General features: G+C 32.4%; 1 protein-coding gene across 1 annotated transcript; it reads right to left on the reverse strand.

The window, feature by feature from the left end:
* Positions 1–27,554, reverse strand: LOC139510820 (uncharacterized). Its single transcript, XM_071297353.1, has 4 exons — positions 27,223–27,554; positions 14,167–14,319; positions 2,163–3,667; positions 1–54 (listed from the first exon to the last, which is right to left on the reverse strand). The coding sequence occupies exons 1-4, from the start codon at positions 27,431–27,433 to the stop codon at positions 1–3; spliced, it is 1,923 nt and encodes a 640-aa protein (XP_071153454.1). The 5' UTR covers positions 27,434–27,554.

Raw genomic sequence — 27,554 nt, forward strand, 5'->3', positions numbered from 1 at the left:
TTATTTCTTATGGAAGTCTGGCTCTTTTTTATAATTGGTGAAGAGTCCTGTTGACTGCAACAACAATGGGAAAAACAACCTTTAATAGTGATTCTTGGAAAGGCTGATCAGGAAAATTTTAGACAGCAGCAAATTTAGAGAAAATAGTAGGGGTACATGTACAAGAAATGATTTTACCAGAAGCATGTGCATCTCATATATTTTATTCTTCTTTCAAATTTCTTAAATATGTATTTTTTCAATCATGAATAACAAAGAAGTTGAAATAATAAGATTTGTGTTCTAAAAAAAGAGAAAATTCCAAAATTGACAAAATTGACAGAATGGTCAATTTGACACAAAAAAAGCAATAAAATTTTTTAAAACTTTCTTATATTAACACCTACTTCTAATTTTTTTTTAAGTTAGATCTATTCAGATTGGTCCACTCTATCTTTATTGAAAGTATGAAAAAAAATTAAAGTTTAATTGTGAAACTGTGATTTTTTTTCGTGATAATAGCCCAAAAATGGATAAAATTTGAAGAAAACTGGGAAAATCCTCAGAATTGGGTACATGTATATTCAAATGGCCGTAGCAAAAATAAATGCACCACCATATGATTTTTTCGTTACCAATTATTTTCTAGAGCCGAGTCAATATAATAAACCCAAAAATCAGGTTAAGAAAAAAAGTTAATCTATACCTTAAAAGATATATTTCATAAATCAGAAATATTATAATTTTTTAATCAAAAGTGTATCAATCTAATGATTTGAAAAACATTTTTTTTTATTCTTTTATAAAATTAATATTAAATGTGCAATAGTTAATTCTTGTTTATTTAGAAAAACAAACAACAGTTACCTTGTTTATCAAGAACATTTTACTACATAAAATAATGTGGGACAATCAGAACTCTAAAATTTTAAAAAGTGGGACAATCGGGAATAAACCAACTCATCAATAACAACATTCTTTAGATTAAAAATTGTTTCTTTTTGATGTTTTATCTATTCATTGTGTTTACTCTCAAATATGATTAAAGCCTTAGGGGGCCGTGGGGTAAAGCACTCAATCAACGAAAACACATTTTCATGTGCAAATGTCGTAAATGAGTTGTTCAGGTGAAATATTAAAATTTGTAAAGGGTTCTCTATGGAACACTGGTTCTCGCCAGGGATTTTTCCAAGCGAAAAATAATTTATCAGTCCATTATAGGATTTAAACAAATCGAATATTTTCATTAGATATTTTGTCTTGGTCAGGAATATTAATTTCTGCACAAGTTTCATGACAAACTACGGAGGTTTATAAATTTATCACGAAAATTAACTCATCATAGATACCAGCTTTGAAATTTTGTACTTGCGCCAGACGCTCGTATCGTCTACAAAGGACACATCAATGTCGCTCGAAACAAACGTGACACAAATTCCAGATCGTCTGATTTAAATTGCGTAAAGATATTAAAGTCTGTCTGTCATTATAACAGTTACACGGAAAATTGAACGAAAAAAAGTTTGCTTCTGAAATTAACCATAAAAAAAACTTCAATAAAGTTTCATTAAATTCGACGAATGTTTAACAAAGTAATTGACATGTAACACATTTTAATCTCAGACTGTAAATGCAAAATGAATTCCTTTTATCCATAAATTACGGGAAAACTCATCATATATAATTTCGTCATTATACTCTGGATACTCTATTGACCATCAACAGTTTTTGTCCAGCTACCGTAAAATTTTACGAAGGTTTGACAATTAAAGTTATTAATATCTTAAAACTTTAACAACATACTGAACCTAAATGTACATAGTTATAATATTGGCACCGCTGGCGAAATTTAGGATCGAAATGTCTCGCTTTTGCGACATAAATGGCAACGGCTCGACAAAAAATGAAAACCGCATATCGAATCTTAGCACATAATGAATTGCTTTAAAAAAAGAAAAGGAAAGTGAGTATAGAATTCACGGTATATTAAGACTTTGACAGAAAATGAACAAAAATATCATAAGATAAAAATGTTTGTCTCTTTTATTCGCAATTACAAGCCATTGAAGAAAGACATAGAAGGTTGATGTACTATTATTTAATTCTTTTAATTTTATTGAGATGATTTTTTTTTTTGCCAAATTCAAGTGTACGCCCGGGCGTTTTGACGTAAACGTAGCTACGCGCATGGTGACTTTGTTTCCTTCAGCGTCATATAGTTGATCATAGCTTTTTGTCCTGTCTCCATCATGTTTGTCGCACTTCTCTTTTTCAAAGGCCTGTTCTTCAGATTTTTCGACATGCCGATTTTCGCTTTGATCTATGCGTTTACATGAGCGATCTACTGTCTGGTCAGAAGAATTTGTATTTTCTTTTGGTAGTCCTGTACTTACTTCAACGCCTTTATTATACACATCATCCTCTTTTGCGGTTGCTTCGTTCGATTTTTCTCCTTTTGTTGTATTTAAATCTTTGAGAGACATTGGACTTTCTCCTTCCTTACGTTTTTTTCCACTGCGATGTTTCTTGCGCTTAGTTGACTTTTTCCGAGATTTCTGTGGCTTGTCATCATAATCCTCTTTTTCTCGATGAACATCTTTCTTTTCCGTATATGGAGAACGTGCACCATATCTTGCTCTGTAAATTTCATCGTCTGATTTTGCATAAGCCTCATTGTCATGTTCTTGTATATGACGTCTGCTCAAACGTATAGATGCTGATTTCTTATTAGCCTTGTAATATGTGTCGTCATCATTTTCAGCTTCAGATGGTAATAGTACTTCATCTTCTCTTGGTAGTGCACCTGATGACCCTAAAGGATTAGGTTCTTTATAGTCACTTGACTCTCTGTCTGGACCAATGATATGTATAGTGGGTAATCCTTCATGTGCGATATCTGTAACGTTTTTTCCGTCAACAATTCGTGAAGTAACTTTATGTTTTATCTTAATTTTCCTTTTACCGAATGCTTCACGACTTGGAGGACGATCTTCATCGCTTCCCTTATTTGACCTAGAACCATTTGTGAGCAAATAAATTTCAAGGTCACTATCATCAATCTGGCCACTCTCCAAACTATAACAACTAGATTGTCTGGATACATCACTGTCATAACCGGAATGAGTTTGTAAGTTTCTGAGTAAAATGTCTTTAAGAGGAGTATCTGAACTGACAATTTTTGGAGGTGGATGAACAAAGTTTTCTTCATTGTAATCATGGTCATATATTGTTTTAAAGCTATACTCAGAAGACGGTGGAACAACCATTGGTTGTTTTAAAGTTTTCATTGCCTTCAGTTTATAAGTATCATCATCGCTGTCATCAATTGTTATTGGTCTTGGTGCAGGGAGTTCTAAGGTTGTTACGCCATATAAGACAGCAAATTTACCTTTTAACCCAAGTGGTTCCGGTAACTGGCTTTGCTGTTTTGACATTTGATTATTGAAGCCATCTATTAATTGCTGTCTTTGATAGACAGTGAGAGCGGTAGGACAGGGAGCTGTACTTGTTGTTGGAATTTTTTCGTCTTTTTGTTTGATAGTATGACACCCATCAACAATATAACAAGGACTGGCTAAAGTTACACAACCAAGACTTACAACTGCAAAATACCATCCATAAATTATAGTGTTTGTGTCTTTGTCATGAGTGTTGTGGAATACAACAACAGCGACTACCAAGCAAATTGCTGTAAACAAAAATATGAAAATTGTAATAAAATATCTTGGAATTTATAAACAATAATTAAACACATTCTCACACACACACACCTCTTGCTCGGAATAATCTTTTTTTTTTATGGCGTTTGGAACAAAAAATTTTATTAATGCAAATTGCGACATATAACATCTGAATGTATTTCCGTCAGTCAAATCGTTTGATTTTACGGAAATCTATACAACAACTTATCTTTATATAAATGGGACGCGGTACACTAACTTCCCTTTGTACTCACAATATATGCAAACACAACATAACCATTTCATGGCTCTCGAAACATCATCTCTATTGATTTAAGTTAGTTTCATGGTATTCCGACATCATTGATTGTACAATCTCAGTACAAAATCGGTCTAGTTATTTGCCCAAATCTGCAAATTTGGAGACAGATTTGGAATTGAATGGTAAGACTGTTTATTTATATGAATAAAACTTAGTTATTTATTGTTAAATATTCAAAATATTTAAACAGATATAAAATTTTGTGTTTTAAGAATAATGTTTTTCAAATAAGCCATTTAAGGGGAGATAACTCTTTTAGTAAAATCTATATACTGGGCTGATAGGGAAATTTTCAATTTTGACTTTCAGCAAGAAAACAAGTTCGTTGACACAATATTTTCTTTTTATTTTCTTAAAACATATAAAACCTATCTTCTTACAATTTGTTTCAAAATTCTATCTCATAGAATTTTTTTTATGCACACAAATGTGTTTTTTCATGAACAATCTAACCACATTTAGGCAATTTTCAACGACAATTGGTATATAGCACGGTGACCCATACTTTTTGTTATATTTTTGAAAAAAGCAAAGTTAAATTTTTTTTTTGGCAAAGTATAAGAACATTCTAACTCAAAAAGTATATACTTATGATCTACCTTCTACACACACATCAATTTATACACATTTTCCCGGATGCCACATTTCAAAAACACGGCGCTTTCGACAACATTTTCATTTTATATGTGTAGGACTCGGAACCGCGATGGTGCTCCGAACCACGATGGTCACGCTGAAGTGCGATGGTCTACGCTGAAGTGCGTTGGTTAACCCTCTTACTGCGGGAAGGACATATGTGTCCTCCCCTGGCTTACTGCGGGAAGGACATATATGTCCTTTGTGTCAAAAAAAGATATTTTTTTCCCTTTCGTAATATTTCTGAAAAAAACACCTTTACTTCAATTGTTGAATACATTTTATATATCTTATTCATCATGTCGTTATTATTTTTGTTGTTGTTTTCTTTTTTCCTATCTTTTTCATAAAACGTCATCATTACGTCATATATTATTTGACGTCATTTGACGTCGTAATTGATTTGACGGCATGATACTGATAGCGCTATCAAATTTTATTGATAAATAAAAAAGAATCCTAGTATGAAATAGAAGGGAAAAAACCAACATCAACAAATGATCTTTAAGCAACACAAACAAAACTATTCGATAATTATTGGTTTTAGTTCTTGTACCCAATAATAAATAAAGATTTTAAACAAATGTTCTTAACTCTTTTAGATTTGGAGGGACACATATATACTAAGTCTTGAACTTGATGCTTGCCTTGGTTTTCTCACTTCTTTAAAAACAAATTAATTAAACAACGAAAAAGTCTACGTTGGTATTTAATAAATAAATAAGTCTACAATTAATTTACTGACACGAATTGTAACATTGGCATAAAATAACATTCTGCATTTTAATGTTTTTTATGCATTATTAGTTATTATAAACTTTAGTTAATGTGCAAAAATGAATAGATACTATGGAGTTATTGAAAACCCGTTAGGAGCAGGAATCAGCCAAATAATGAGAAAAGCCTTTACCGTAAAGTCAGCTAAAGAAGGCCCCGACATGAAAAAAATGTAAAACTAACATGAAAACTAACTGCATAATTTAAAACAATTCAGTTTAAGAAAAACATATGTGACAGACACGATCCAACCACAACCACTGAATTACAGACTCATGACTTGGGACGTAAACAAAAGAGTGTGCTATCTTTATTTTTCTGGTCATTTTTTGTTTGACGAGTGTTGTTACAAAATGTACCTTTTGAAATATTTGCTGCTGAAAACTTATGTCTAACTTAATCTATTTTGTGTTTTAGTTTTTTGTATCCTGCCTTTGAACCTTTCAGAACAAGACTGAAGTGTTCTTATTATATATATAATTTTATAACGCGTGGATTGTGATGACTCGAAGTTACACCAGTTTAAACTGTATTTATACCAATAGAAGATCAGAGTTTCACATTTTTAACGGCAAATTTTGAAATTCCTTTACATTTATTCAATGAAGTAACACCTTACGATGTTTAAATTTGAGACCAGTTAACGTTTTTAAAACTCATATAATGATCTATTTTGCTGATACTGAATACGGTGCTTATAATTTAAACAAAAAACTGTTTTCCTTAGTATACTTCACGTGCTATATAAGTTGGGGGATAAAAATCGAAAGATGTAATAAAATATCTTTTCTAAATATTTGTAAATATAAGATTGAAGTACGGATATGAATTCAGAATGGCCCTCTAATTATTTATTCTATAAATATATACATATTGATGTTTACAAATAGTATAAATATACAATTGAACAATAGTACTCAAAGAAATTAAGCAGTTATTAACGAAACAGAACCTAAAAAATAAGAAACAGAATAAAACAAACATGTATAAATATAGCCATCCACAGATTACAACACCTGAATGAAAAATACAGCTTTGCAAAGATATTACAGTTTAGAAGGGATTTTATGGTGGTAATTAGTAAGCATGCAGGTAAAAATGTGTGTTTGATTTGGATTTGTCATTCACAAGCATCAATGTGATATGATAATGAATATGACAAATGAGATATAAGAAGATGTCAGTGGTATGAGTGCTAATGAGACAATTCTCCATCCGAGTCAGAATTCATAAAAGTAAACCATGATAGGTCAAAGTACATGCTTCAACACAGAACCTTGACTGACATCGTACAGCAAGCTATAAAGGGCCCAAAAAATTCTAGTGTTAAAAAAAAAAAAAACCAGAAAAACCAACGGTCTTATCTATATAAAAAACGTGAAACGAGAAACACCAACAAACGACAACTATACTGAACATCAGTATAACATAGAAAAGAATAACAGTAGTAAACACAAGAAATAGTTGTAGAATAGTGATGACACTAGCGTCGGTGCAACCATCATCTACACAGAAAAGGGAACAAGACGATTACAGTGTATCAGTGATGGAGGATATTTATGGAGACAGATGCATTTTACAGTATACATAGCAAAACATTTCACAGCATTGGCATATTTTTTGCATCTTTTAAACATTTCTATTAAAATTTAGGATATAAAGCGTGCATGTGTAATCTTAAATGAGTCTTTCTTAAGAAATTAAGGCTGAAAATTAATTGCGTCATAGTTCAGCCAATAAAATGGTTTTCTTTTTAGGTGTGGCGATATTTATGTTGGGGCAAATAGTTACATTATATCAATTTGAGCATATAGTTAACCTAATAACACAGCACTATTTAACTCAGATTGTTTTGTATAATTTGCTAATCGTTTGACTTTAAAAACCTATGCTTTGTTAAACCAAAATATGAGAGCTTAATTCTTACGAATCAAAAATAAGTGCACAATCACTTTGAAACGGGTTGATACACAGTTTACATAAAGCACTAGCAACTGAAAGTTTCTGTAAATTTTGCGGAGATAACGCAGAATATTGTGCGCATTTCCTTTTATAATGTCATCAATATAAAAACCTTCGGGAGAATTTATGTTTAAGTTTTCAAAAACTGGTTCAAGTTAATGTTTAATTTTAAGATTAAGAATTTTAAGATTTTAATGTCAAATCAGTATCAAATTTAATTAATCAAAATAAAATGGCTGATGCCAACCAAATTTGTTAATATATGAGATAAGCACTTGAATATAAAAAAGAAGATGTCAGATGTGGTATGATTGGCAATAAGACAACTAGCCACCAAAGTTCAAATGAAGTGGATGTTAACGGTCATTAACAATGAGAAAACCACAATAAAAACAATGCTTAGTGTCAGTAAGTCTAGTACCATACATAATGGAAGAACTATACAAAAAATAGACTAAAAGTTATAGATACAGCATATAATAAATTTTCTCTTATTTTGTATATACTTCATTTACATTATTTGTCATGTTGTATTTATGTCATGTTTGTTGAAGTACACTTGGAATACGCAATGCCATCTTTTTTTTTATATGTGCTTTATTCAATGAAATATTGGATTTGATCTAAGAATAGATGACCAACCGAAAATAAGTAAATCGGACTTGAAATTTTGTAAAGTATAGGGGTGTTTTGCAAAAACTGAACGTTTTCTTTAAAACACTGCAAAGTGCTTGACTAATTGAATAACGCGAAACTTACTTAGGACGTGACGTGATAATCATTATGACGTTACGTCATGACATATAAATAACGTTATTTTTTGAAAAAAATAAACATCTTTACTTTATGTTTGATAATTCTTCAATTATTTGAGTTAACATGCTGTTATACAAGACTGAATAACAATTTACTGTTTTTGGTATTTTTTACTGAAATTGATCCGTTTCTGGACAATGTTTTGAAATTTAGCTACGCACTAAGAGGGTTAAAACGCTGAAGTGCGATGGTGACGTTGTGACGCTAACTTGTTGTTAGAAACGCTGTTCAAAGTGTGTTGGTGGGTACGCTGAAGTGCGATGGTCTAATTTTGACGTTGTTTATACTAGCTAAATGCGACGGTCTGAAGTTGGAATCCTATTTGTGGAGGTGTAGTGGTTAGCGTGCTAGCCTCATATTTGCCTGATCGGATTTTTATTTCTGTTCAGGTTTAACAAAAGACTTTAATTTTTAATATGCTAATCATCCGCTTATATTAACAGACAGCAGTATGGGATTAGAAAATACACTGGGTGGCTGAGATTAAAGGGTAATCACACTATTTATAGTTGGTCTACCAATAATAAATCATTGAAATTTTGCATAAAGATAGATTATACTTATTTTGGAATTTTAAGCGAAACAAATTGGAGTCACCGATGTTGTTTTCGAGATATGTCTTTATATTGCGTGTTGAAGTGCGATAATACAAATTGATTCACTAAGTAGGATCCAAATTATTTTATCAAATATACTAGTAACTTGTTTTTGTCATATCATATCTAAGAAATTGCTCACAACACCCAGTCATCCATTTATCTGATATCATAACAGTTTGTTTATGATTGACTCATAGCAGGACCAAGTTGGGACCAATCGGGTTTATTTTTTGCCTATCCCGTTGCAGAAGATTAATATTGTAAGCACAATAAAATTACTGAGATCGTGTGATTTTTTTTTACAAAGCAGGTTTCATCTCAAGCCGCTGAATAAAACAAAATTATCGCTACTTGATATAACGGAAAAAAATACTTATAATTGAATGATACTTTAAAAAAGTCAAAATTAATAATAAGATCAAGACATTTTACTTGTCGTACAAAACTTTTCCGGCATACATTTTGTAGTTCCGAACACTGGTACGCTCATCTAGAGACCAAGATCCTTTAGCCGCCTTGTTCCCATTGATTTACATATTTTGGTAACCTCCACACCCAATAATCAAAACTGTTTGGGACTTGAATCATTCGTTTCATTTTATTTCCGTTTCTTTGCACGTATGAAACTTTCAGCTACAAATCATCTTCTGCTCCTGTCTGCATTTAATTAAGGGCATCCGATACAGTTTCTCGATAAAATGTCATTTTTATAATTTTGTAATGTGTTGTAGGCCTTGGCGAGTTATAAAATAAAACATAGGTCACCGTGCTTGTTTTCGAAAAAATTGAGGATTTGTGCAATTTTATAAAACAATTAGGCAATGTTATAAATTTTTTGGAGCAGATATTTTTCGTTGTAAATTATTAAGATCGGGTTCAATCTGCAGCTGTGATAAGTGACAAAAAGGCAAAAAAATAAATCACTACACGAATAACTTGTCTATACAATTATTCAAGCCTAAAAAAATGGAAATAAACTGTTTCTGAAAATGTCATTTTAATCATTTTTCTGCATAAACTGCATTTTGTCAGGCTTTCTCCAAATCTCAAATAAAAAATATAGGTCACCGTGCTTGATTCCATGATAAACGCGATTTATCCTAAAAATTGCGTCCCCTCTTTGTAACCTCAACGTTAGCGCTAAAAGAGGGACGAAAGATACCAAAGGGACAGTCAAACTCATAAATCTAATACAAACTGACAACGCCATGGCTAAAAATGAAAAACACAAACAGAAAAACAATAGTACACATGACACAACATAGAAAACTAAACAACACGAACCCCACCAAAAACTCGGGGTGATCTCAGGTGCTCCGGAAGGGTAAGCAGATCCTGCTCCACATGTGGCACCCGTCGTGTTGCTTATGTGATTACAAATCCAGTAAATAGTCTAATTCGGTAGGTCACATTCATGAAAGGGAAGGGGATTGTAGTTACGACGTAAGGAACATATCCGATATCATTTGTGAAACGGTTATTCCATAACGGTCAACCAACTCGTGATGGCGTCCGTAAAATTTACGAAGGGATGATTTCAACTTCACCATTTGGAACTCTTGGTTTAATAGCTTCCTTGTGAGCAGTAACCCTAAAGTGCACGACGTCGCTGGCAGACAATTTCGACGTTATCTCTGCAAATTACCGGCGACGTTTTTCAGATGTATAAATATTGCTTGTAAAGTACTATCTATAAATTGGTTATATTGTTTCCGGAAATAAAATCATGTGAATAACAAATACCTCTCTCTGTTTGTGGTCTAAGTGAGAAACATCTCAAGAAAAGTTATAACGGACTGTTGATAATTTTTGCGGCTTTTAAAATTAAAGACACGATCGGCAGTTTAGAACTTGACATACAGGTACATTTACTGTACACACTCGTATATAATTTCATACCGTATGTTGACCTCTAGATTTGTTTTGTTTTGTTTGGTGGACTGCTGTTTCATTACAAATATTCCTTAAAATCCTTTTATTCACGTTTTAATCACTGAGAAATCCGTTTTTGTTGATACGAATTAAAAGTTCACGTCGTTTGGACAGTAAATCAAATTTAACGCGCATTGCAATTCGAATTAGAATTTACGTTAGGACGTCAAACATTTCGAATGCGAATCAAACTAATTTGAATTAGTTAATGCGAATCAAATTCGAATTAGTTAATGCGAATCGAATTCGAATTAGTTAATGCGAATCGAATTCAAATTAGTTAATGCGAATCGAATTCGAATTACGTGTGAACTCAGCATTATCCTGCAAACGGAACTTCTTTTTTTGTACATAAATTGCAACACATACATTAGGCCGTTACTTTTTTCGTTTGAATTGTTTTACATTGTCATTTCGTGACCTTTTATAGCTGACTATGCAGAATGGGCTTTGCTCATTGTTGAAGACCGTTCGGTGCCCTATAGTTGTTAATTTCTGTGTCGTTGAAAGTTGTATCATTGGCAATTATACCATTATATTATCTTCTGTTTTATGTGGTCAGAAAACAAAAGCAAACTCTTATTAAGGAGAATCTTCAATTTCCTAAAGAATGCTCTTGTCCAAACAATAAAACTATAACTTTGAAATTTTTGATTTGGTGAAAACGATTGGATTAGTTGCGATTAAAATCCTTCTCTCATATCGTAATTTTATTGGTAAATAACTATATATTTTTTTCACCATAGTGCGTACATAAAATATCGTACGTCCATTCCTCTGTCTGTCCTTCCGGTCCTTCTGGTTAATTACATTTTTCAAGTGAACAATTCTTGACAACTTTTTTATAAAACTGATATCGTATGGATACGTTCGAAAATCAGTGCATATCAAATATTCTTTAAAAGAGTTATGCCATTTGGAAACATTGATTATATTGGAAATTGCATTGTATTTGCTGTCATTCCGTCATTTTTCTAATATATTTACAAAAAAATATAAAGAACAAAATAAACAGCTGCGCTACGAGCGCATGATACGCCCGTCGTGTTATGAAAAAAAACATTATACATGTTTTTAAAATAAACACGGGGGTTGTACAGGAAGTCATGCTAAGTATATCTTGACTCATTCATTATTCTTGCTCAATAGTAAGTTTGTATATCACAACATGTTTTATATGATCCCCAAATTGAAGCGCAATAAAAATTCAAGAACTCAAAAATGAATTAAAGAGTCATCACGAAAAAGTATACAGATCTTAAGAATAATTAAACTAAAAAGTATGTGAAGTTTTATGCAAAAATTATAAATAGTTTCTGAGATACGGCGCGACATGTGAAAACCCCCTCTTTTTGTCATAAAGTCAATAACTCTAAAATCAAATTTTGAATCATCCTCAAAAAGTATATACAGATGTTCAGATTAATATAACTAAGAAGTGTGTAAATTTTTAAGCAATAGTCATAAATCGTTTTTGAGTTACAGCGCGAACTGTGAAAAAAAAAATCTGTTTCAGTTACAAAGTCCTGTAACTCGAAAAGTTCACCAAAAATTAAACAGATCGTTTTACCATCATGACTGAAAAAACAACCATGTTCAGTTTAATAAAATTTGGATAATATGCTGTTCCATGTTTACGACGGACATTTGTGTCCCGTAAAAAAATTACGGGTGTATAAACATATTGTTGGCTATTTCCTTTTGTTAGATAAAATACGTGCAACGTTGAGGAAATAAGAACTTTGTACTTTTATATTAGCGGCGTGTACCTACATTTTCAGTAGATTATAATTAGTTTTAAAATATCATTGGTTTCCTGTGCTGCAATAAAATGTCATGGATGATGAATTAAAATAATAAAAATGATAATTGACATGCATGATATTAGTAACACCAAAAGGGTCAGTCGTCTTGAGATTGCTCACTTTACATTATTTTGTTGAAGATCTCAAAGAAACAGTAATTTGTTTTATTTCTTATGATGTTATTAAACTGTTATCCTGTTAGAATCAAATGTACTAATATTAATGGCGTAGAAGTTAGCATGCTTGAGAAACAGAAATTGGAGCATCGAAATTCCACATTACGTTTCTTGTTACGGAAAAATTACACGCATTACGTCCCGCAAAAAGTGACGTTTTGCAGGAATTGATCGGACCCCTATTTTGTAAAACGTGTCATTTTGCAGGGAGATTATGTGGACCAAATTTTATAAAACTGTAAATAGTGCAATTTTTTTTAATTTTGATAGATATACAGCAAAAATGACGTTTTTTTCTCAATTAATGACAATTTGATAAATATGAGTTATTTCTGAGAAAAAAAAATGCATAAATTTTTAGGATAGTAACTTATAAAATACAGAAATTTATTATTATTGAACAAAAAACAATTTGTGTTTATCTTTTAAAACAAAAAAGTAATGGTTTTCTTTCGAAAGAAAAATATACGGCCACAAATCCGAATTTTGAGCAAATATACAAAATTTCGACCACATTTAACTAAAAAAGTAGCACATGAAGGTATATTTTTTATAATATATTTGATTTAATCAGGCAAAAAATAGCCTATATGGAAATTTTCATCAAACTTTAAAAACTGTTTGGAGATTTTGTAATAACGTTGTTTTTGAAAACGTCACAATATTCAAACGTCATGTGCAAAACCATTGCACTTCAGCGAAACGACCATAGCACTTCGGCGTAGACCATCGCACTTCAGCGTGACCATCGCACTTCAGCGTCCCTATCGCACCTCCGAGTCCTGCATATGTACTAGACATTATATTTTTAATGGCATTAACAGGATTGTGAATCAAGGAAACAGTGTATCTTTTGAAAAACAAAGCAAAATACGATTTGTGTGGTTATCAAGTGAAAATATTATCATTTGTTTTGGGTTTAACTGTCGAGAACTACCAGTTTATATGTATTAGATTAAATTGGGATTGTTTTGTCCGTAACTATTTATGTTTTCGAGATTTACAATGTACCACCATAATTGTTTTCGCCTATCATGCATTGTCAAACTAATATTTTTCAAAACAATGTGCAGAATTTATCTATGCTTCAAATATAGAACTTTTGAAGTATGAGTAAATTTTTTTTCCTTTCCAGTGCTGTACAGTAGAAATTTAAAATAACATCCCATTGCATACACTGTAATAAACATTACTATAAGTTAAAAATTCGAATGATGATAAACTTTATTTCCTTGTTGATATGCTTTAGTTACAATGTCAACTCAAACTGTCAAAATATTTTATAGAAACACCAAATATAAAAGGAATGGTGATTTGAATCACCCACGGTATAATGTTTATGATTAAGAAATATGCAATGAAATGCAGGATGTATTTCCTACAACAGTCAAATTCAAGGGAATATTTTAAATTTTGATAATTTTTCGTATGAAACCGGATGTGACGTACCATGATTCGGTGATATTACATCTTTTACATTACCTGTTAGAAAAGCAAATGATGAAGCAGCAAACTTGATTCTTCTTATTTTTTTCAGGTCACGTGTCCAGAAGAATGTAATGGATGCCAAGACAACACAGATGAAGTAGAATGAAAACCCTAGGCTCATAAACACTTGCGGAATCTTGTAACTCCCTGAAATGTATAAAAAATATATGATCATGTTCTTCGTTACATACAATCTTTATGTTACAATATCAGTTAGGTCGATTGACTTTAGAATTTTACCGAATACAAAGTTTGTTGTAGCCGTCTCTATTCTGATCTTGTTTTCAATAACACTTGTTTCTGGTTTCCTTACAGTTACATGTTTATGAATGTTTCTATCTTACATAGTTTAAGTCTTAAATCTTTTGCCTGGTAATTTTTAACATACAATGTTTACAAATGATTGTAATTACTAAATCTTTGATATTTTCTATCGCATTCAACAGAATGCCTGTACCAAGTCAGGAATATGACAGTTGTTGGCCATTCGTTTGCTGTGTTTTATATCATTTGATTTTTCCTTTAGGGACTTTCTGTTTTGAATTTTCCTCGTAGTTAAGTATTTTTGTGATTTTACTTTTTTATGCAACTGAATAAACATTTTTTTGATTATCACAATCAAACTTAAAAATCCAACGTAATTTTCTCAACACTGTCAGTACATGTACTATGCTTTTATTCTTAAAATATTAACTCTCCAAAAAAGATTGTGTATATTGTATATTTATAATTTGCCATTAAGAATAAAGTCAACAGGCTACACTTCTTTCCTTCTTTTATTTTCGTTAGTCAATTTCTTTATTGTATGTGTTTAAATTATATATGGTTTAAACATGATAATGATGATATGACTATTATCATCGAAGATTGCTAGTTAACCGGTCTCGTGTGAATTGAACAGGTCCAAAATTGTCGACCGACCAAAGGAAGATAACTAGAATAATAACTCGTTCCAGATACGGCTGATCAAAAACGGATTTTTTTCTGAGGGATGATATATATCCAAAACTGTATCTGTATGCGGAGTTAAATGTGTAATTTTGAAATATATGTACATCATGGAAATCATGATTTATCTTCCGCATGTGGGCACATGTCAAAACCTGCATATTGGTATTGCTAGAGAAATTGCAAATTATCACATTAAGATATTTTTCAGAGTTAAACAGATACATTGTTTAGAAAATTATATAAATCTACTCACAATCAGCTTAAGGGAGCTACCATTTGATTTTTATGGGGGGGCTAGGATGAAATTTGAAAAAAAATAGGCAGGACAGGAGTTTTGAGTAAAAAAAAAGGCAGGATGAACTAATAAAAAAAAAAGGCAGGACCGAATAGAGTGAAAAATAAAAAGGCAGGACAGAGATTGCAACAAAAAAAAAAAATTGCAGGACAACATTTTTCATCCTAACCCCCCCCCCCCCCCCCCCATAAAAATCAAGTGGTAGCTCCCTAAGCTTCAAACGAAATATAAATAACTGTTGGCAAAAAAATCCTTAAATTGTTAGCAAAGGTACCAGGATTATAATTTAGTACACCAGACGCGCGTTTCGTCTTCATAAGACTCATCAGTGACGCTCAGATCAAAAAAGTTAAAGTGAGGGGTTTTGAAACAGTAATTTATTAGACAAAAAGTCTGATCCCAAGCTGATCAGGTGAAAACTTTCCAACAGTAAAGGGGAATCCATGTTTCAACATTTTCACTAATTAAATGTTTTCCTGTATTGCAAGGTTTAGGGATAGAGTTATTTACTTTACAATTTATAGTTTAACTTTTAAACGTTGCAATAATGTGACTTTTTATTACAGTCGTAATTGTTGCAATTAGTATACTTAATGCTTCAATGTTTATTCATAAGCAAGAAATGTACAAGAAATATGATTGCCCTACTGAAAATTCAACTTAAATAAATCTGTGTCATATTTGAAATTTACTCATCATAAAGTTATGGGGTAATAATCTTCCTATATATTATATAGGTTTAATCCCCCATTTTCAAAATAAGAAAATTCCTGTACATGTACCAAGTCAGGACTACATTGTATGACAGTTGTTGTCTATTCGTTTGATGTGTTTCAGCTTTTAATTTTGATTTTGATTTTTTCCGTTTTGAATTTTCCTCGGAGTTTAGTATTTTTGTGATTTTACTTTTTATATAACAGTATAAAAGAGGGGGGGCAAGGGGTTTAACTGTTATGCTGTTATGGGGCAATTTAATTCTTTGTTATCTGTTATTTTGAAAATATATTTGCTGTCTTATTCTTTGTTAGCTGTTATTGGGCTTTTAGTTTTTTTGTTATCTGTTATTGTGATAATGTATTTGCTGTTAACTGTTATTGAAAATTGGAATGTTGGCATTTTTTTTTTGACAGTCAATATTCGGTATAAATTGAAAATCATTGGCCATTGGGGTCTACCACTACTAATACGTTTGTCCCGTATTCAGAGAAGGATTCCATTAACATATACCCATCACAGAATTGAGGTCCAGGACAATTCAAGTATATCTTATGATTATCCTTTGTAATAAATTCCATTTTTTTATGAATGTGTATTTAGAATTATCTTAATTTTTTGTATGAGAATAATGTTCCTTGTTTTCCGTACGAACATATTAAATTTAAAACAATTCTTAATATGACAAAAAGGAAAACATATGGCCAGGAATATATATCTGACAAGGATCTCAATTAAGAACTAGGTCCTAACAACCACTTAACATTTTATATAATATGGTACATAGACTCAGCTCTGTGATTCGTTTCAAAGCAGAACCAAATACATTGTACAATGAAAGTTCCAACCATGTACTTGGGTCCGAAGCTGCACATAACTCATTACAAACAAAGATTTATTTCGTTTCAAGCCATTGTTTCCCTACTAAACTATGTATTCTACTTACTAGTACACTTGGTACAATCAAAAACCTCAGCTGATAAAAAATTGTTCAAATAAGGCCTTTGAAAATTATGGAATAAATTGCTTTTAGAGTGTCAAAAGTACTTGATAAACTGCATGCTTATAATTGATGCTTTTGATTTTTCTACCCTATATACCACTTTGCCTCAAAGTTTTATTAAGAAAAATTCACACACCTCATTTAATGGTCATTTAGAAAAAGTCAGAATATTCAAACTCTTTTAGGTCACTTTTTTGATTAGCAACAAAGGGAGCTTCAGTCAATATATATAAACAATACACCAACGTTTCATGAGAACTGCTGAAAACATTTTTGTGTTAATGTCTGAAAACTGGAAAATCACCCCTTTTTAATTAATAAAACCCGTTAACTCGGAAAAGTAAAATCTAAAATTTATAAAAAATTGAAAGTTACCTCATGTTATTAGGGAGCTACCATTTGATTTTTATGTGGGGGCTAGGATGAAAAATTTTGTCCTGCATTTTTTTTAAGCTGTAATCTCTGTCCTGCCTTTTTATTTTTCACTCTGTTCTGTCCTGCCTTTTTTTCAGTTTATCCTGACTTTTTTTCCCTAAATTGTCGTCCTGACTTTTTTTTTTTTTTGCAAGTGTCTCATCCTGCCTTTTTTTTTTACTCAAAACTCCTGTCCTGCCTATTTTTTCAAATTTCATCCTAGCCCCCCCCCCCCATTAAAATCAAATGGTATCTCCCTTAGATATAAACAATTCACCAAATTTCCTTGCTTTGTGAAAGCATTTTTGAGATATTATCAGAAAACTGAAAAAAAAAAACACCAATTTTATTGAATAAAAACCCAGAAACTTAAAATCTAAAATTTATATAAAAAAAAAAGAAAAAAAAAGGGAGCTCACGTCAATAGATATAACCAATTTCCCAAAGTTTAATGCAAAGAGTTTTTGAGTTAATGTCCGACATGTTGACAACAGACGGACAACAGCTACCATAATACGTTCCGTAAACGAGCGTATAAAAAATATTATTATATATTGCGTAGTAATTTAAACACATTCTAGATACATAAATTAATACTAAAAACATACGTCAGGGGCGGATGCAGGAATTTTCGAAAGGGGGGGTGCTAACCCAGGGCACCCAGGGCAAAGGGGGGGTGCAAAACATATGTCCCTATACAAATGCATTGATCGGCAAAAATAAAGGGGGGGTGCGCACCCCCGGAACCCCCCCCCCCCCTGGATCCGCCACTGTACGTCATAAAAAATGGAATGCATTACAAAGGATTATATCCGTAATAAGAAATACTGATTTGTCAAAGACCGAATTATTAAGGTCTTTCCTCTCCGTGAGGAAAGACCTTATTGTTTTTTTTTAATATTTCATTTACTGTTATCTGTTTTTGTCCATTTTAATTCCTTGTTATCTGTTATGAGCCAAATCAATTTGCTGTTTTGCTGTTATTGGGACCCCCCTTGCCCCCCTCATAAAAGTGTATGCATAACATCACCTACTTTTGAAGCAATCTTTTTATAGATTCGCATAGACGTATCGCTAAGATTTCAAACAATACCGACCATATATGTTTATTTATCGCTATTTTGTGCATTTTTCTTTTGATCTTTTGTTGTGATAATTTTCATATCATGCTTCTCGCTTGAGATGGAAAATTAGCGCTAGAAACTAAGGAAACCACGTGGCGTTGCTAACGAAATTGACATGAAATTGACAACGTCGTTATAGGTAAAATAGCGATAAACAGATTATCATTGGTCATCTCAACTCGACTGCTTTGAGATGATCAACGATAATCTATAAATATAACAAGCATTGAACATATACATTTAGATATCAGCAGGCTTATGCATTTAGATAATGTATAGTATAATTTTTGTTTTGATTATATTTTGTTTGATGTTTTGTATTTTTATATATGGTTCAAGTTTTAAAAGTAGAAATTATATTCGTTTATGTTATAGCCGTAATTATTGCAGTTGATATACTTAATGCCTCAATGTTTGTTCACAATGAAGAATTATACAAGAAATATGATTGCCCTACTGAAGATTCAACTTCAATAAAAATTGTTTCATGTTTTGAATTTACTCATTATAAGAGACGCTTGGGAACCTTTCTTTTATATGACAGGATAGCAGTGTACGGTTGAAATTACTTTCTTACGTAATGATATTTTATTAATTTACCTATTACGCATCACTACGACTTCAAATAAAACAAGCCATTACATTAATATATAATATATAAAAAAAGAAGATGTGGTATGATTGCCAATGAGACAACTGTTCACAAGAGACCAAAATGACACAGATATTAACAACTATAGGTCACCATACGGCCTTCAACAATGAGGAAAGCCCATACCACATAGTCAGCTTTAAAAGGCCCCGATAAGACAATGTAAAACAATTCAAACGAGAAAACTAACGGCCTTATTTATAAAAATAAAACGAACGAAAAACAAATATGTAACGCATAAACAAACGACCGACACTGAATTACAGGCTCCTGACTTGGGACAGGCACATACTTAAATAATGTGGCGGGGTTAAACATGTTAGCGAGATCCCAACCCTCCCCCTAACCTGGGACAGTGGTATAACAGTACAACATAAGAACGAACTATAAAAATCAGTTGAAAAGGGCTTAACTCATCAGATGGACAAAAATACAAGTGGACGTGGCCGGGTACTTGTACATTCCGACAACAAAAAGACACTAGGAACAGATCTGAGAGTATTCGCAGTTATCTGACAGCTAGTTCAAAGCCACTAACAACTAATAAAATAATCATGCATCTAAGACTAAACTATCAATCCTTTCACATCCAACATCCAATGGATTTAGTGTAAAGACGTCATAAACAGCCTTTTAAATATAAAGATTTAAATGTCAGCAGGGTTATGAACTTTAATCTAATGGATTATGTAGTATATTTTTTTTTATTGTATTTTTTATTTTGTTGGTTTTTTTTTCGATTTTTAAAAAGGATTTCTTATGTTCTGTTATTTTGATAAAATTAAAATTGATAATGAAAATGGGGAATGTGTCAAAGAGACAACAACCCGACCAAATAAAAAACAACAGCAGAGGGTCACCAACAGGTCTTCAATGTAGCGAGAAATTCCCGCACCCGGAGGCGTCCCTCAGCTGGCCCCTAAACAAATATATACTACTCCAGTGATAATGAACGCCATACTAATTTCCAAATTGTACACAAGAAACTAAAATTAAAATAATACAAGACTAACAAAGGCCAGAGGCTCCTGACTTGGGACAGGCGCAAAAATGCGGCGGGGTTAAACATGTTTGTGAGATCTCAACCCTCCCCCTATACCTCTAACCAATGTAGAAAAGTAAACGCATAACAATACGCACATTAAAATTCAGTTCAAGAGAAGTCCGAGTCTGATGTCAGAAGATGTAACCAAAGAAAATAAACAAAATGACAATAATACATAAATAACAACAGACTACTAGCAGTTAACTGACATGCCAGCTCCAGACTTCAATTAAACTGACTGAAAGATTATGATTTCATCATATGAACATCAGGCACAATCCTTCCCGTTAGGGGTTTAGTATCATACCATCATAACATATATGAGAAGAACATAACCCGTGTCATGCCAACAACTGTTTTTAGAATAAATGTGTTTAGTTCCGATGCAAAGACCTTATCAGTGACTCAATATTAACGCCAAAATATGCAATCTTTAATGACTTGACAACAGTATCGTAATTATATCCCTTCTTAATAAGTCTATTCAAAGGTTTAGTAAGTTTCTGACAGAGGTGAATACTGACACCTTTGTGCTTTATAAAGAATATTTCCATAAAAAATTGGATGTGAAATACCTGAACGTATTAGAAGTCTGCATGTTGAGCTATATTTACGAATGATGTCTTTATACCGATGATAAAATTTAGACTACGTAAATGTTTTGACTAGTTTGTGATATCGAAAACCCTGGTGTAATAATTTTTCAGTAATACATAAATTTCTCTCGTTAAAATCTAAAACATTGTTACATACACGAGCGAATCGTACAAGTTGAGATATATATAAACACCGTAAGATGGTGATAAGGGAACGTCACCATCTAAAAACGGATAATTAACGATAGGAAATGAAAAATCATCCCTTTTATCATAAATTTTAGTATTCAGCTTTCCATTAGTGATATAGATATCAAGATCGATATTCAATCATTTATAAAACTGTTATTTTTCCACTGATCGAGATTTTTGTATAGTTAAAATAATCAGGTTTGAATGGAAAATCTTAAAACAAATGTTTAATTTCTCTTTTATGATACAAGGAAATTCTAACTGACATTTTATATAAACACATGAACATGTCTTCTTGTTTATCGTGTTGTGGTGTTGGTTCTTATAAAACATGAACATGTTTTCTGGCATTCTTTGTTATGGTGTTGGCTTATATAAACATATGAACATGTCTTCTGTCATTCTGTGGTATGTAGTTGGATCATACATACACATGAACATGTCTTCTGGCATTTTGGTTGATGGTGTGGGCTCATACAAACACATAAACATGTCTTCTGACATTCTGTGTTATGGTGTTTGCTCTTACAAACACATGAACATGTCTTCTGGCATTCTGTGTTATGGTGTTGGCTCATACAAACACATGAACATGTCTTTCAACACTCTGTGTTATGGTGTTGGCTCATACAAACACATGAACATGTCGTCTGGCATTCTGGTTTTTGGTGTCGGTTCTTACAAACACGTGAACATGTCTTCTGACATTCTGTGTTATGGTGTTGGCTCATACAAACACATGAACAAGTCTTCTGACATTCTGTGTTATGGTGTTGGCTCATAAAAACACATGAACATGTCTTCTGACATTCTGTGTATTGGTGTTGGTTCATACAAACACATGCACGTGCCTTCTGGCATTCCGTATTAATGTTTTCCTTTTGACATGATTTCACGTCTATTTTTATTCATAATTGTAGTTGCATTTTTTTGTTTCGAAATCACTTGTTGTTATGTCAAACCATCATAATTTAATAAACGAAAATAAAGAAGGATTGTCGTGTAATAATTCCTGATGATAAAACCATAAACCCACGTGACAAAACCGTAGTCAATGTACTTCATTTATGTACAAAATAATAAACGAAAGTAAATATGTAACCAACATCAAACGACAACCACTGAATAACAGGACCCTGATCTGGGACAGGAACATAAAAAATGTGGCATTTACTTGGATCTTTCAGCAAAGCATGAATTATTCAAAAGGCTTAATATCAAAATTTTGGCCATGTTGTTTATATCATGGACAAGGAAAGTTATTTACTTTAAGGGATTTGATAGTTTTTGGAGACAGTATCAAACCACGTGATTAGAAATTATAATATGCGTTTTTATAAGTCACGTTGGTCTAATAAAGTTGTGATTATATCACTCTTATGGCTGGCTGCCTTTTGTCATATATTGCTTGTCGTGTAATAACTAATATATCTTTATCACCTACATTACATATCCTGATATATTATTGAGGTTGTTTATGGATTTAATTTGACTAAGCATAACGAATAACATTGATTAGACATTTTCATCGAACTTAAGTGGTATTTCACTACTAGGTCAGATGTGTCAGTTCAAATAAAATATGTCAAAAATTTCATCAAACGTTTTAATGGGGGAAATGCATTTACCATCAAAAGAAATATCAATAATAAATTTTTAATCAAGGGAAATGTATGCAAGAGTGAATTACATTCAAACATAATAAAAGTATAGGTATGTAAGCGACTTGAGTGTATGTAAGCTATTATAGACAACCGTACGGCCTTCACAATGAAACAAAAACTATACCAAACTGTTGGATATAAAAGACCTCGATAAAAATATATGAAACAATTCGATGTAGAAAACTAACGCTATAATCAATAACAAAACAAACTACGATAAACAAATACGACAGACTTTTTAATGAACGATAACCACTGAACTACAGGCTTCTAATTTAGGACAGGAACATAAAGAATCTGGATGGTTTAAACATGTTTGTAAGATGACAGGGAGTCATGACCCTATAATTCTACGTTAGACCATATGTTAAAATATTCTCCTGTGGTACCACAGGGAAGTTGTGTTTTTTGTTATAAATGGCTTTCTCTTGTTTACCAGAGCGGCCGGTTTATCACTGTTACCAGTTTTGAATTCATTGTATCCTCCGAGTACCGAGGAAGCGTTATTCAAGTTATGGCTTAGCGTCAGTGTGGGGTCGTGCTCCTCGTTCCCTCTAATTTTCCTTGTTACTTCTGTTACCAGAAGAACACCTACTTGCCAATATTAAATGTGCCGGCGGTTTGTATCGTCTTGCCAGACCTCGTTTACTGTTTTTTCCCTGCGGCCGATTTTATTCAACATAAGATTTCTTGAATTATTTAGTATTAAGGAGTTGCGGAATGATCGCCTATGATAAAATTCAACGGTACAAACTTTAGCATCTAAAGGAAACCGTACAACCTCCAACAATGAGCAAAACCCTTACCATATGCGGCCGGTTTTATTCCACACAATATTTCTCCAATTATTTTAACCTTTAATTAAATATAAAATATATTCACGTTGTAAACCTAAGGTATAATGACAACTTCTGGTCACATATGATCCTCATGATACTGTGTATTACAAATGAAAATATCAAGATACTCTATATGACGGCTTTATTTATAAGACATGATATTTCTATGTGATTTTAGGTAGCTTTATTTCGAGGTAATAAAATAAAGAAAAGATAATGAATAACAAATTAATAATATAATTAGGGATTCATAAAGAGGCTGAATGTTATGTAAAATAAGTTGATAGGACTTCAGCTTGATCAAAAACTACCTTGACCAAAAACTTTAACCTGTAGCGGGGCAGACGGACGAACGGACGGACGCACAGACGAACGGAAGGACGCACGGACGGACGAGCAGACGGACGCACAGACCAGAAAACATAATGCCCCTCTTCTATCGTAGGTGGGGCATAACAAAAAGTATCATTTAAAGGTCCATACTATATTCTATCCTAATGAGGCTTGGTTTGGATTTTTCGAAGAATTTTTGCTTGAATCGCTGTAGATATCGTCTTACATTATCCTAAATTTTCCTCAAACTATTGAATCGATTATGAAAAAACTTGACAGGTATTCTGAAATAACAAGAATTACTAAGGAAAAAAGTCACATTCACTGTTTAAAAATATTCTTTAAAAGTTACAATCTTTAGTACATGGGATATAACTCGTGTACATGGGAGATAACTCCATTCATGTGAAAATTGTTGGTTGATCAAAGTTTTAAAATGTTGTGTTTTCATGTTACATGATTTAATTATTTCTAAAATTTTGTCTTTTCATGTTTACATGATTTGATACTTTAAAATCATTTCATTTGTTTTTATCGTGTTTTGTGTGCCTGCAAAAGAAATATCATTCACACCAATGAAATTTATAGCAAAGTTTTCCCTCTTAAATTGTTCTGGCCCATCCATTATACAAAAAAGCGCTTGTCCCGCCCCATTTTGCACCGGCCCATCTGTCTGATAAATATTGAACGGTCCCTTAAAGCACTCGTACGAAAATTTGAAAAGGAGAAGATTGACTACCTCGTTGAACAAAATAAGAACTTGTAAACGGTGAGTTTGCTTTTGTTCAACAGGTATAATTCCTTAATTATTTTCTCGGAAAGTAATAACTTAATTTTACGTAATCGTTTACTATTTTCCAGGAAATGTAAGGTATATATTTCCGGAAACGTAGACATTTTTTACCGGTTTAGTCATTTTTATCGGAAAAGAAATGCCAATTTCCGGAAGCATATAACGCCGATTGTAATATTTTTGTTGGCATTCAAGGAATAGGTAACATATATATGTTACAGACATTTTCTAAATTTAGGCATTTTGTAAAATGACTGAATTTTCAGGCAATTTAGAAAATGCCTAACCTCGACAGGCATTATACAAAATGACTAAAAATACCTAGTCATTTTGTAAAATGACTGAAATTTTGATGCGAAATTCCACAAATTGCCTGTTGAGTTTCAGGCAATTTGTAGAAGGAAGATATCATTGAGATGCATATGACAAAGTTGACAAAAACACAATATCTTACAAAGATAATAACTAATGGTTTGGCAGAACTAATTTAATCTTCAAAAACCAGATCGGAAGTTTTTTTTATGCCTTACACTCATATGCGGCTTAGCTTAGCGAAAGGTAGTGCGACGTAATCAGTCAAACAAACTTTATTAGATTAACTCTCTAAGGAACGATCGTTTCCATTGGTCAATTCAAACCTTCAACCTCACACCTTCGAAAATAGAACACACATACTATAACGTTGAATGGACTGATTAATATTCACGTATCTGGTCAAGGTCGTTTAAAGCTTCCATCGATATATTCTCATACATGATTCCAATCACAATTCTAGCTTTTATAAATGTGCATGTGAAATTCATTGGTTTTATAGTTTTCTGCAATTGGTAGTAAAGTTTAAACTTTAAAATCTTAACAGTTTTCACATCTAAATATTCAATTTAAATGTCCCCTCTAGATCAAGGGACGACATCAAAAGTTCAATGTAGGATAAAAAAACTCAATTCACATATTTTTTCATTTATTCCCCCCCCCCTTGCTTATCCTGCATTTTCTTTTACTCAATGGACTCGATGAATTAACGTTTTACTTGAAAAATGAAACCGTACTTTTTCTACAAACACTTCATATTCTTTTCCAAGTTTTATGTATTCGACATAGGATAGCGATTTTTTTCTGATTCCGTTTACTTGAAGAAAAAAAAAATCCCGAAATTGTAAGTAAATTCATAACATGTAACCAACCATGCTTTGTTAAGAAAAAAACGGAGATGGCCAATCATGGCACAGGGGATGATTATATGATTGGCCATCTCCGTCCTGCACACATTTTTCAGGATTTAAGCTTAAATCCTAGGATTTAAGACTAATGCCTAACATCATTTAGGCAATAGACTTACTGCCTAGCCGTTAGCTTATTGCCTAGGATTTAAGCTTAATGCCTAATTTCACTTATTGACGCTAACATATATATTGTAATCAAAAGCTGCGCGCAAACGTAATGATTTTTGCGCGCAAATGTAATGGTAATGCGCGCAAACGTAATGCACCGATATATATTGGCATTCGAGGAAGACACCATTATCACAACAAAAATGCATGCTTATCAAAACAAATATACTAATTAAAGAGATAAGTAACATATAAATCATATTTTTTCAAGTTGTTGAAAATCATTGTTTTGCTGTTACTGCTTGAACAAATAAAACAAATATGTATTGGATTCTCTAAAAATTAAACTTTGAAAAGTGTTGCATCACAAAGTCCACATCTGCATATTGCCAGGAATTCAAGTTTACACAAAATCAACAATAGCCTCTTTGGACTTTGAAGTGTTTATTTTTTTGAATATTTCTATAGTTCTGTGTAATGTAATATAGGGTTATTGCATGAATATTGGGGAATATTGTCCCGAGTAAAATTTGATAATGCACGAGCTCGTGAGTGCAATATATGTTCTACGAGGGACATATTCTCTCGATTCAAAGCGTCTGGCTTGTGACAAACTCATAAAATAAACGGAGGGTTATTTGAAAACTTGTTCATGGGTGCTCAATCCTCATCCGACATTAGAGTATGTAACAATAGAACATGACTACAGACAAAATCAAACAACTGACAAGATAATAATAGGTACAAAATACTGACCAGAGAGCTCACAGTGACTGAAAGGAAGTTCAAAGCTCAATCCTCATCCGACATTAGAGTATGTAACAATAGAACATGAGTACAGACAAAATCAAACAACTGACAAGATAATAATAGGTACAAAATACTGACCAGAGAGCTCACAGTGACTGAAAGGAAGTTCAAAGCTCAATCCTCATCCGACATTAGAGTATGTAACAATAGAACATGAGTACAGACAAAATCAAACAACTGACAAGATAATAATAGGTACAAAATACTGACCAGAGAGCTCACAGTGACTGAAAGGAAGTTCAAAGCTCAATTTTCAGTAATAGATTTAAAATAGTTAAAAAAAAGTATGCTTACCGTATACGTTCAACTTGGAGTCCATGATATTGCTGCAAGGAACACTACCGCCATGATTGTAGATGCATGTAAAGAATAATCCCTGATAACCAGAGACGGAATCCGTGTTAAACCTTATCCAATAAGGTAGTATCAAAGACAAGAAACATAGAACAAATCCAGCAATTAATAAAGCAAGAACAACAACACGGTACAGCATAAGTTGTTCCATGTCAAGTTGGCCTGTAAAAATAATAAGAATCTAAAGGGTGCTGTTGCATAATGCATCCAATAATAATTCAACCGAATAATCCACGAAAGATCCGGATGTTCTACATTAATAGTTAAAGTTC

This window comes from Mytilus edulis, chromosome 2 (assembly GCF_963676685.1).
Source record: "Mytilus edulis chromosome 2, xbMytEdul2.2, whole genome shotgun sequence".
Taxonomy (NCBI): Eukaryota; Metazoa; Mollusca; class Bivalvia; order Mytilida; family Mytilidae; genus Mytilus; species Mytilus edulis.

What these genes read in the sequence shown, in the direction of transcription:
- LOC139510820 (XM_071297353.1), bottom strand. Translation starts at nt 27,433, where the DNA reads ATGGAACAACTTATGCTGTACCGTGTTGTTGTTCTTGCTTTATTAATT. An exon ending in CTCCAAGTTGAACGTATACG is followed by an intron (nt 14,320 to 27,222) that starts GTAAGCATACTT and finishes TATACATTTCAG; the next exon opens with GGAGTTACAAGATTCCGCAA. An exon ending in GAAACAAAGTCACCATGCGC is followed by an intron (nt 55 to 2,162) that starts GTAGCTACGTTT and finishes TTGTTGTTGCAG; the next exon opens with TCAACAGGACTCTTCACCAA.